General features: G+C 44.3%; 3 protein-coding genes across 4 annotated transcripts in view; 1 reads left to right on the plus strand and 2 right to left on the minus strand.

The window, feature by feature from the left end:
• Positions 1–5,785, minus strand: part of pgap1 (post-GPI attachment to proteins inositol deacylase 1) — a gene marked incomplete in the record, with an annotated part of 13,527 nt that extends 7,742 nt beyond the window's left edge. The window contains 12 exon segments of the mRNA XM_014017810.1: positions 1,607–1,684; positions 1,757–1,808; positions 1,888–1,937; positions 2,002–2,085; positions 2,155–2,213; positions 2,286–2,391; positions 2,467–2,533; positions 2,604–2,817; positions 2,891–3,062; positions 4,020–4,195; positions 4,315–4,468; positions 5,517–5,785. Of these exon segments, the coding sequence (XP_013873264.1) occupies positions 1,607–1,684; positions 1,757–1,808; positions 1,888–1,937; positions 2,002–2,085; positions 2,155–2,213; positions 2,286–2,391; positions 2,467–2,533; positions 2,604–2,817; positions 2,891–3,062; positions 4,020–4,195; positions 4,315–4,468; positions 5,517–5,648 (1,344 nt within the window).
• An 823-nt stretch (positions 5,786–6,608) lies between these two features.
• maip1 (matrix AAA peptidase interacting protein 1) lies at positions 6,609–8,461 on the minus strand. 2 transcript variants are annotated; one of them, XM_014017815.1, is made up of 5 exons: positions 8,143–8,461; positions 7,946–7,984; positions 7,625–7,748; positions 7,028–7,169; positions 6,609–6,858 (listed from the first exon to the last, which is right to left on the minus strand). In XM_014017815.1, the coding sequence occupies exons 1-5, from the start codon at positions 8,428–8,430 to the stop codon at positions 6,780–6,782; spliced, it is 672 nt and encodes a 223-aa protein (XP_013873269.1). In that variant the 5' UTR covers positions 8,431–8,461; the 3' UTR covers positions 6,609–6,779. The 2 variants fall into 2 exon arrangements, with proteins under 2 accessions (XP_013873269.1, XP_013873266.1); XM_014017812.1 differs by having other exon boundaries at positions 7,946–8,017.
• Positions 8,462–8,659: 198 nt separating this feature from the next.
• Positions 8,660–10,652, plus strand: tyw5 (tRNA-yW synthesizing protein 5; the record flags this gene model as incomplete). Its single annotated transcript, XM_014017811.1, is given in 8 exon segments — positions 8,660–8,768; positions 9,208–9,362; positions 9,428–9,497; positions 9,567–9,611; positions 9,754–9,891; positions 9,951–10,038; positions 10,111–10,227; positions 10,302–10,652. Coding segments are annotated over 8 exon segments (993 nt in total). The 3' UTR covers positions 10,601–10,652.
• Between the last annotated feature and the right edge of the window lie 811 nt (positions 10,653–11,463).

Genomic DNA, 11,463 nt, shown 5'->3' on the forward strand with positions numbered 1-11,463 from the left:
TATGGTACTGCACCATAGTTTCATAATATTTAAACTCAGTAGTTCAGTGATTACAATACTAATATGATTGTATTTTAATGTTTTACTGTAATACTGTCTTTATGTTGTCCTATTGCTGTAATATATTGCACCTAAGTGTCAATAATTGCACTGGCAAGGTAAACTTTTTCTGTATACATACAATCCAATCCCTGGGATTGTCCTCTGCCACATCTCCTATAGTCTCATGATGAGCACTGTGGGCTTTCATGCAAGAGATCAGGGTTCAAATCCAGCTACTGCAACTTTAACAAAACTCTCTTCAAACTTCATATTGTCACACAATTACCTTAATTACAAACACCTGCTGACGTGACAGGCACAAGCTGGTATAGAAAACACATTTGAACTTGGTCAAAGTTTATTCTGAAAGTCCAATGCTCCTGCATACATTGTCCTACAGCTGCCATTGTACTTTCTATCTGTGAAGGTCCTGTGCCAAATGATTGCTATGCCTTTTGGTACCTGTACAACTTGTAGTTTTTGAAATATCAGTGTTGAAACTTATTTCCAAATTCATATAATAGGAGTCAATGGGGCCTTGTAATGGTCCAATACTGCCCCCAGCTGTACTCAACTTGGTACTGCACCATAGTTTTTTTTATTTGATCTCAATAGTTCAGTGTTTACAATACTAATATGATTGTATTTTGATGTTTTACTATAATATTGTCTTAATACTTCTCTATTGTTGTAATATTATGCAGTTTAGTGTCAATAATTGTATTGGCAATGTGGCCTCTTTCTGCACACATACAAAGCAACCCCTGCCACCACCTTCTGCCACAGTTCCATTGGTCTAATAGTCTATGTCATGGACTTTCATGTGGGAGATCAGAGTTCAAAACACGGTTAATGCAGCTTTAAGAAAAAATCTCTTCAAACTTCATATTGTCACACAGTTACCTTAATTACAAACACCTGCTGATGTGACAGGCACAAGCTGGTATAGAAAACATTTTTGAACTTGGTCACAGCTCATTCTGCAAGTCCAATGCTGCAGGCAAAGCCATGCTGCAATGACATGCTACATGGCAATGCACACTTGTTTTTACATCGTAAAAACCCATGTCTAGTTATTATTTGAATTTTTTTTGATGGAAAAAGGCACAGATATTACAAGATTTTTTTCTTCCTTCTGCTGCCTTTCATTTTATTTTATTAGTCATTTGTATTTTTTGTATATTGAATTTGCTTTGTTTTTAAATGAAATGAATGAATAAACTAAACTAAAAGCTACTAAAGTGATGAGAGTTCAGGAGATTTGAAACAATCTGACAAAGTAAATAAAATTTAACAGCTTTTTTATGATTTGTCAGTAATTTGTCAGCCTTAATTAAACTATTTGTACGATAAAAATCTGTAAAATCCATCTGTGCTTTTGTTTTATTAACAGACACTGATCGTTACATCAGCTGTTTGTTGTAATTAAAAGTGTTTAAAAGATTTAAATTAAGAATTTGAGGTCGTTGATTAAAAATAAAGATTTAATCCACACACGAAGCTCAAATTTAGATTTTAATAAAAAAACATCCGATTTTTAATGTTTAATTTTCTCCTTGGTTACCTGTTTGCCGTTCAGGTTGGAGGCAGAAACGACCAGGTGACTCACAGACGTCAAGTCGCCGAGACTCAGAAGCAGGACCTGAGAGGGGGAGACGGGTCTGTATCAGAACCGGAGCAGAACCGGAGCAGACGCAGGAGGTTTTAGGCTCACCTTGTAAGGAGGCAGGAGTTCTGTTCCTGCAGACAGATCCAGGGCGTGAACACTGAGGACACAAACAGCTCTGTCAACACAAACACAAACACACACAGACACACACAGGAAGCTGCGGGAGGAGCTGTTACCATGTCGAGCCTTTCCTCTGCAGGCAGCCCAGCACCCAGCTGCTCGCCTCCTGAACAACAAACAGAGGCTTTAATTGAACCTAAACAGGTTAAAAACCAGAGAACTAGACCCACCAGGTTGTCGCTGCGGCAGTAGAAGTGACTGTAGGCCTTCCTGCGGCTCGACAGGGCGAACAGGAAGTGCTTAGGCTGTCCTTCCTGTGCGGGAGGAAAACATCAGCTGGAGTCTGAAGGCTTTGATGGTGACATGAGTCGAGCGTTCGGTACCTTCGGCGTGCTGTAGGACAGGCGCAGGGTGTTGACTTCACTCCACGCTTCAGGAGGATCTGCGACCAGAGGAAGACGTGTTAAAGAACAGAGTCAGGAGGATGAGGAGGACGAAGACGCTCCGCTCACACCTGACATGAAGACGGACGTCTCCTGACCGTCTCCCTCCATCCTGACGGGATGTCGGATGAAGTGATGCTTCAGCACCGACAGCTTCTTCTCGGGGTTTTCTGTGAACTGTAGAAACAAACAGACCAGCGTTCAGGCGGGTTCTGCTGGACACGGGTCACAGGAAGCGGTTCCGGCTCAAACCTGTCTGGTTTCGGGCTCGACGAGGTCAAAGAAGGCTCTGACGGTGGCCAGAACCAGCTCCTTGCACCTGGAACACAACCAGAGGCCTTCAGCTCATGAAGACCGTCTCAATGATCCCATCYGGTTTAGAGTCTTACCAAACGATGGAGAGGTGGTCTGTGGACACCCACATCCTGGGGACAGCCGTTACCACCAGGGACAGCTTGTTAGGGTCTCCAGGGGGACAGGGAAGGGACGTCAGTCCAGAGCGGACCTGGTAGTCCCGGTGACCACCTCCGACGGACAGAACCGTAACATTCCTGAGCTTGTTGGCCTGGTTGACCCATCTCTGCCTCACCGCCGAGTAGAAATCTGAAAATAAATAAAACCCAGAATGAAACCTGGAGCGTCGCCTCTGAACCTYCAGCCCCACGGAGCCTCTTACCCAGCAGGTACGGGTCCAGACCCAGGACCGGAGCCTGGTGCGGAGAGGCCTGGGTGATGATGAGGCTGACCAGGTGAGGGTTGAAGCGAGGCAGTGTGAAGAGCGCTCGAGCCACCACCCCACCCATGGAGTGACCYACAATCGCCACGCTCTGAGGCGGGGTCTTCAGGTGCTGCGAGGCAAAAAACCCAAAACTGTTAAATATACAATTCTGTAGCGTTGGTACGTTTCAGGGTTTGATGGTTCYGGTTTGATAATTCAAGGTTTGATGTTTCGGGGATTGATGGTTCGGGGTTTGAGGTTTCAGGGTTTGAGGATTCCGGGGTTTGAGATTTCGGGAATTTATGGTTGGGGGTTTGAGGTTTCAGGGTTTGAGGATTCCGGGGTTTGAGGTTTCAGGGTTTGATGGTTCGGGGTTTGAGGATTTTGGGGTTTGAGGTTTCTGGGATTTGAGGATTCCGGGGTTTGACGATTTTGGGGTTTGATATTTCGGGGTTTGATGGTTCAGGGTTTGATGGTTCAGGGTTTAATGTTTCGGGTTTTGATGGTTCAGGGTTTAATGTTTCGGGTTTTGAGGTTTCCGGGGTTTGAGGTTTCAGGGTTTCAGGATTCCAGGGTTTGAGGTTTCGGGAATTTATGGTTGGGGGTTTGAGGATTCTGGGGTTTGAGGTTTCGGGAATTTATGGTTGGGGGTTTGAGGATTCTGGGGTTTGAGGTTTCAGGGTTTGATGGTTCGGGGTTTGAGGATTTCGGGGTTTGAGGATTCCGGGGTTTGATGGTTCGGGGTTTGAGGATTCGAGGTTTGAGGTTTCCGGGATTTGAGGATTCCGGGGTTTGAGTTTTTGGGGTTTGAGGATTTGGGGTTTGATATTTCGGGGTTTAATGTTTCAGGGTTTGATGGTTCAGGGTTTTTAATGTTTCAGGTTTTGAGGATTCGGGGTTTGAGGTTTCAGGGTTTCAGTATTCAGGGGTTTGAGGATTCCAGGGTTTGAGGTTTCAGGAATTGATGGTTCGGGGTTTGATTGGCTGGGGTTTGAGGATTCGAGGTTTGAGGTTTCCGGGATTTGAGGATTCCGGGGTTTGATGTTTCGGGTTTTGAGGTTTCAGTGTTTGATTCTTAATGTCTGACCTTGTAAAGTCGTAGGATGGCCTTGATGCTCTCGTGCAGGAAGTGCGTCTGTCTGAGCAAACTGCCCCCGTACAGAGCCACCAGCTCCTCGTTGAAGTCCACGGTGAACACGTTCAGGTGCATCCTCCCCTCCAGATTCTCAGCCTTCCTCAGGGCCACCGAGCCCAGAGAGCGAGCTTCATGYCYGAGGAAAGGACGGCAGGTAAATAACGGATCCAAAGTGAGGATTTATATTTTCTGATCTGTTCTGAGCAACCATCACAAACTCCCACAGATCATCTCTGAGTTCCCTCACCTTGTTTGTAACTTCCTGCGTTGCCGGGCAGGAAGAGGACAGGTGCACCGCTGAGTTTGAGCGCCCGGGTCTCCTGAGCGTACAGCCCCTCCCCGTACAGGTAGAGCCCGTACGCKGGGTAGAGCCGGGCCACGCGGCGCGGCAGAGACACCCGCTGCCGGGAGGAGGAAACAAGAGATTTCACAGATTATTCAGATTAACACAACACTGTGCTAATATCTCTGAGCCTGGTGTAATAAATGAAATATAAGAGGACAAACGATGAGCAAAATGAGAATTTTACAAAAAAAACAAAGACGTCAGAGAATCTTTACTGAGAAAAAATAGTTCTGACCCGTCTGAGCAGGAAAAAAAAAGCAGAAATTTACATTTTATTCAGATTAGAGGATTAAAGAAGTCGTTAAAAACAAAAATAATTGTGTTTCTGTGACAAATAAACTATTTAAAACTGGTTCTTTGTGAAAAGTCTGGAGCCCTCATTTCCTGTCCCACAGAAAACATGTTAAAAAGCTCAAATCATCACCGAATATTTCTACAAAAAACATAAATAGGAGCAGAATAACGACAATAACAATCTCAAATAACCAATTTATTGTCTCAGTTTTTATATTGTGCAACATTTAAGGTAAATGTGTGTCGTTAGCAGCAGTTTTTAAATTTATTTACACTTCTGAGTGTATTTAAGGACCATGTTTTGGTATTTTATGACATTTGGAGCCACACATCTGGATCATTTTAAAAAAATATTTGAAAATATGTACGCTTGAGACAAAATCTCTTATTTTTTTGTTTTTATATATATTAAAGTTTTGCTGTTTTCCTGCAGAACTAATCAGCTTAATGAGTCCATATTTTATTTATGAGACACCTGTCCTGTTTAAACACCTGTTGAGTTGAATTTTGTTCAGTCTTTTCTGTTTTTATGACCTGGATCAGTTTCTTAATCACCTGATCCYGACCTGGTCGGACAGGTGCCCCGGATGTGTCCTAAAAAGCAGACAGGTGTGAGAGTGGGGCAGGTCACGTGACGGCAGCCGTCAGGCAGCGTTAGCTTGTTGTTTCAGGAGCTTTTCTCTCATGTTTTGTTGTTTCAAACACCGGCAGTGTTTACTCGGTCACAGCCAGCCCTCTGCCTGACACGGAGCTGTGAGTTAAGTTAGTAATTCCGGGTACAAACGGGTGAAATCAGCCGTAGTACTCACCCGGTACTCCGGGTACTCGAACATGTAGGTCATGCTGCATCTGTTCTCCTCGAAGCCAGCCAGCAGCTCCCGCAGGCCGACCACCAGCAGCCCCAGAGCCGACACGTAAAAGGCCGCCCTGGCGAGTTTCATGGTTCGGTTCCGAGCCGGACTCTTTGGTTTTGTTTCACACCCGCCTTACCTCCGGGTCTTCGGTTCCATCTTCAAGCTCTGCGCTCGGAGAGGAGCCGTCCAGTTGAACCAGTTCATAAACAGAGCCACTCACGGGGTGAAGGCGGTGATTGGCAGGAGGCTCGTCCAATCAGAGGAGAGCAGCCGCACAAAGTGACCAATGGGAGAGCAGCAACCGAGTGGCCTTACACACACCCGGAAATGGTTACATTAGCTTTTCTTTTCTCCTAAATAAACATCAGTTTCACTTTTTTTTATTTTATAATCACTTACAAGCTGAATTTGTCGGTAAAACTTATTTATAATTTGATTAAGATATATTTGACATCACGAATGTTGCTCTCATCTACACTTTGTTTTTCCATTGGTTTATGATGATGTCATGTTACCTGTGTGAAAATAAAAGGTGTTCTACAAACCAGGGGGGCAGCAGGAAAGTTACAAATACTTAATTTTAACGCTGCATCATAGTCGATCCTGCTAACAGATACTGGGCTTGAAATAATAAACTAATTTTAATTATTATGTTACTGAATCACTAGGTAGCAGGCGCCATTTTGATAGCTATGCTAAGCTAAAGGAAGCTAACGCATTGGTTTAACTTGATTTTTTTTATTTATCCAGTTAATTGTTGCTTAAATTTAATAATTAAAAATTTAATGTTAAAACTGGACTAAAACAGACAGTAGGCCAATTATTATTATCATTATATATTATTAATTATTATTATTATTTAGCACATAAGACTGAAATGAACCAGGAAGTGTTTCAACACAGTTTGAAACAGTTTTAGTGTCAAAATGTACAGAAATGTTTGATTAATTGTTAATAAATCATAACAGTACGTTCTTATGGTCTAAACAGCAACAGTTTAAATGTGTGTGAAAATCAAAAAGAAATGCAGCATCTTAACAGCACAAGTTTAAACATAAAAAAACAATATTTATTTATCCAACATTCAGATCCACTGTGGTTCCTTCCAGTCATCGTCCAGCCTGGAGTTGTCCCGTCTCCCGCTCTCAGGAGGAATAAACTCCGTTTATTCAAACCAAAACACAGGAGAGTTCTTCAGTTCGCTGCTTTAAATCCAAACTAACTCAAAAGTTTGGAGTACTCTATCCTGGTGATGGTCCAGACTGGAGCCACTCCTTGGGTGAACTCCCTCTGGAATCTGACAAACCAGAAAACAAGAAAGGAATTTYTTTTGGTTGTTTCAGACTGTTTTACCTGTTCGAACAGAAACTGAGTTCAGCTAACGAGACACGATGTCGCTCAGAGAGCTGCAGGTGAGATACTGACTGCTCGTAGGCTGACGTCTAACCGCTCAGAGATGGACTCACTCGTAAATGGCACAGCGGAGTCGCTTGGGTTCTTCATCATCTGTCCCTGCAGACACGTGAACTCCATTAAGTGCCAGATCTTCAGGAAGCGAGGCGCTCGCCAGGTACCAGAAGTGCATCAGGATCCTGACGAACTTCCTGTCTGGAAAATAAAAGCATAAATGATCYCAACCAGACACAAGACGAGAGCATCACAAGACGAAGCAGAATACGCCTGAAGGGATTAAAATACTTTAATCCTAAAGCTTCTTACATTTAATGCACAAGTTTTATTAAAGGTTTTTACCATTTAACAAATAATTTTCATAAAAAGCTTTGATTTGGATCTAATGAAGCCGTAGAGGAGAGGAGATCCTGTGCTGCAGAGGCAGGAGGTCCAGGAGAGAAACACAGACGTCCCTCTCATGACCACAGCTGAGGAGTTAAACTCAGACCAGTAAATCCAGAGCTTTGCCTTTCAACTCAGCTCTTTCTTCACCACGACCGGCCGGAGCGACGCCCTCATTACTGAGCGCGAGGCCCCAGCCTGTCCATCCATCTCTCCCTCCTGAACGAGATCCAGAGGAGTCCATGCTGTGAGACATGTCCCCGAGGTACCGTTGTCGTAGAAGATGCCCACGTCTCTCAGGGTGGTGCTGACGATGCCTTCAGGACCCGCGGACAGAGCCTTCTTACAGCTGGGCGGCAGGGAGCTCCACTGTTGCTCCAGCTTCCCGATCAGCTGCAGGGAGCAGGGCATCAGTGTGACGTAAACATTAAAACAATGACAACAACAAACATGAAAACAACAACAACAACAAACATATAAACAACAGCAATAATAAACATAATATAAACAACAACAATAACAACAAACATATAAACAACGACAATAATAAACAGAAATAAGCAGGAAACTAATGCTGGAAATGGACTCACATCTTCAGCTACGAGTCCGTTCAGAGCTTCGAACTGAGACTGAGACAGAAGGCCGGACACATGAGAGAAGGCCTGGAAGACAGAGCTCAGGGTCCAAACCAGAGCAGAACCAGAACCGACTCATTCATTCTGGTACCGTCTGCGTCCAGGTTCATCTGTTATTATTATGATTATTATTATTAATAATTTCAACGGACCTGCGTCGCTCCTTCTGTGAACTCCTTGATGCTGAAGTCCTTATCGAAGTAGGCTTTGATCAGAAGGTAGTACACCCGAGTCCGGAACCACAACAGTGGGTTGGTGAAGCTGAACACCACGACCTTACTTAGTTTCTTCTGCGAGCTGTAGAGCCGTCCCGCCGTGATGGACGCCCCCGGCCGGGTTCTACAGAACCGGGCCAGCGCCACATTTTGGTTTAAAACCAACCGAGTGAAACTAAAAGCTGAGTTCAGCCTAGAATGACATCTCAACAAGGACAGCGCCATTTTGTTCCCTCTGCTTTCTGTCACTTCCGGTTAGAACAACTAGCATGAAAAGGCCAGCATATTAAAATAACTGACAAGACAGTTAAAATAAACAAAGAAAACCTTTAACCAGTGGATCAACTTTAAGTACTCAAAATATTTTATATTTTAAAACAAACCATTTTTTTATTTCTCACATTCGCGATTCTGTGTGGGGAACATAAATAATGTTACACCAGCTACATCCGCTAACAAATGACTAAAATAAATCGCGTTAAATGGAGCAGCAGSACAAAATATCTGTTCCCATCTTCACTGAGGTGGACAGAGAGGTGTTTCTGCAGCAGATTTATCCAGAGGTGAGATWAAAACAGCTTTCTGCAGAGACTTTACCCAGAATAACACGATAACCGAATTCAGCACTACACCAGCTAGCTAACGCTAACTGTAGATGTTAGCCAACAGATTTTAAAGACATTTAGGACAGCAMTTTTCTTGTTTTTAGACTCTCTATATAATATTACTGTAGCTGAAACCATCAAATAAATTAAACATGTAAACATGAGTGAATTTATAACTTTTAATACTAAAAGATTGAAAGATAAACATGAACTTGTGCCATTACATAAGTGGCTCATGAGTATTTCAGTGAGAACCTGAACAAGTTATAATTAAATGACCTCCTTAGATCTTAAAAAGTTTAATATACAATTTAAAGTCATGATGAATCACAGTGTGTCACTCAGTGAGGCTGGAACCAGTTTCCCACACTGATTTTCAGTTTATTTCTGTTTCCAGCGCAGACCGGCCYTCCTGAGGGGACTGGACCTGGGTCCCTGTGTGGACACATGGACCGCTGAGTACCTTGGACAGAAAGGAGGCGACAGGGAGGTGAAGGTCCACATCTCCTCTGTAGCTCAGATGGACTTCCTTCATAAAAACTTTGTCTACAGGTGAGTTCAAACCTTCGTGTTCTTCTGAGTGAAACTGTTCGGCTGCAGTTTGTCTCTCCTCACAGGACTCTGCCGTTTAACCAATTTATCAAACGAGTGTCGGAAACGAAACACTCTGACTTCTTCCTGTGCGAGGTAAAAACAAAGTTCATGTTTTATTGATTTATTTATTAGTTTCTGACTCAAACTCCTGGATGATTTCAGGATGAGAGCTACTACCTGCGCTCTCTGGGAGAGGACGTCCGCAAGGTACGGTTAACCCATTAACCTCTACAGGGAGGATCCTGTAACTGTTTAAAACAACTTTTCTTATTTAAATTAACGTTTCTGTTGAGTTACCTGGATCCAGACGTTAACGAGCTGCAGGTCGTTTTAACGTCGTCTCCGACAGGAACCGGCCGATCTCAGCAAACAGTTCCCGGACCTGGCCCAGGACTTCCACATCCCGCAGTTCTTTGAAGCGGATCAGTTCTTCTCCAGCGTGTTCCGGATCAGCTCCTGTGGTCTGCAGCTGTGGACCCACTACGACGTGAGAGCTTCAGGGTCMTGGCCTCAGCCTGGTTGTTTTTACTGAGTTTGTTCTCTCAGGTGATGGACAACCTGCTGGCTCAGGTGACAGGAAGGAAGCGGGTCGTTCTGTTCCGCCCCCAAGACGCGTTGCACCTCTACCTGTCAGGTAAGAAGTTCTGGAGATGTTTTCCTTCCCCCCACGACGTTCACCTGTCTAACATGTAATTCGACCCGTCAGGTGATAAGTCGGAGATCCTGGACATCGACGCCCCGGACCTGAAGCGGTTTCCAGACTTCGTGAAGGCGAGGAGGTACGAGTGCGTGCTGGAGCCCGGAGATCTGCTTTTTATTCCCGGTAAGAAGAGCCGTCGCCACAAACCCACCGAGTCCTCTAAAGCTACYCGCTTCACCCGATCCTCGCCTCCTCAGCTCTGTGGTTCCACAACACCCTGGCCCTGCAGTTCGGGGTGGGCGTCAACGTCTTCTGGCGCCACCTGCCCGCCCACAGCTACGACAAGAAGGACCCGTACGGCAACAAGGACCCGGTGGCTGCCGCTCGAGCCCTCCAGGTCCTGGACAGGGCTCTGCAGAGTCTGGACCAGCTTCCGGCGGAGTACAGGGACTTCTACGGCCGGCGGATGATCCAGCGAGTCCAGAGGCGGACTTTCTGTGAGGAGCTGGACTCTGGCACCACGTTACCCAGAAACCTGGATGAGTGCTCAGAATAAAACCTCTCTGTGCCATTTTAACATTATTTATTAAAATATCGTTTTTCATGTAGCTGMTTACGATAAATCCTTTAAAGTTCCTGAGACACYCCMATCCTTSAAAWGCAAAAAGTCAAAGAAAACATCTTTATTCTTAAGAAAATTGGCATAAAACACACGATTTTATACATTTTCTCATAACTGGCCTATTTTCTTTTGAACTTGGCTCTGCTAAAGTGAAACGGGAAGTGACATCAAAGGGGAACTCAATAAAATAAATGTGCTAGTCTGTTTATTAAAACATTGGGCSTCATGCAAGAACATGTTCGTATTCTTATCCTAAATTTCTCTTACTTTTGTTCGTACAAAGGGTTCGTACGAACATGTCACTTACCACCATAAAAACACCATATAAGGTAACGTTTCCTGCCCCAGATACCAGGAAGTGTCCATTCATAAATGACATCGCAAAGTAAAAAAGAAGAACGTTAAGAGTTCAGAGATTGAAGTTCTGCTCTGAGATCCAGAAAAGAAAATCTGTCATTTTTAGCAGCGTCAGCTGTGGAATTAAAGGAGCTGCTAAAGACCAGGAAATGACGACTGCTGCTAATGTCGTGTCTCCTGTGGGTCGTTAGTCACAGAAATAAAAATCTGGTTCATATTCATCTCTCTCTAGTCCTGCTCCGGGTTTCCTTTGGTCAAATATTTTTAATTTAAAGGAGAAGAGCAGTCGCAGACCAAATATATAACTCAAAACTAAATATTTAAGTCACAAGTTAAATATTTATCCATCCATCCATCCATCCATCCATTTTCTTCCACCTATCCGGGGTCGGGTCGCGGGGGCAGCAGCTTCAGAAGGGAGGCCCAGACCTCCCTCTCCC

This window comes from Austrofundulus limnaeus, unplaced genomic scaffold (genome assembly GCF_001266775.1).
Source record: "Austrofundulus limnaeus strain Quisiro unplaced genomic scaffold, Austrofundulus_limnaeus-1.0 Scaffold177, whole genome shotgun sequence".
Lineage (NCBI taxonomy): Eukaryota > Metazoa > Chordata > Actinopteri > Cyprinodontiformes > Rivulidae > Austrofundulus > Austrofundulus limnaeus.

Coding starts and splice junctions, on each gene's coding strand:
- maip1 (XM_014017812.1), bottom strand. CDS start 8,430: ATGGCGCTGTCCTTGTTGAGATGTCATTCTAGGCTGAACTCAGCTTTT. Junction 8,018..8,142: donor TCACAGAAGGAGCGACGCAG/GTCCGTTGAAAT, acceptor TCTGTCTTCCAG/GCCTTCTCTCATGTGTCCGG. Junction 7,170..7,624: donor GGGCATCTTCTACGACAACG/GTACCTCGGGGA, acceptor TTTATTTTCCAG/ACAGGAAGTTCGTCAGGATC.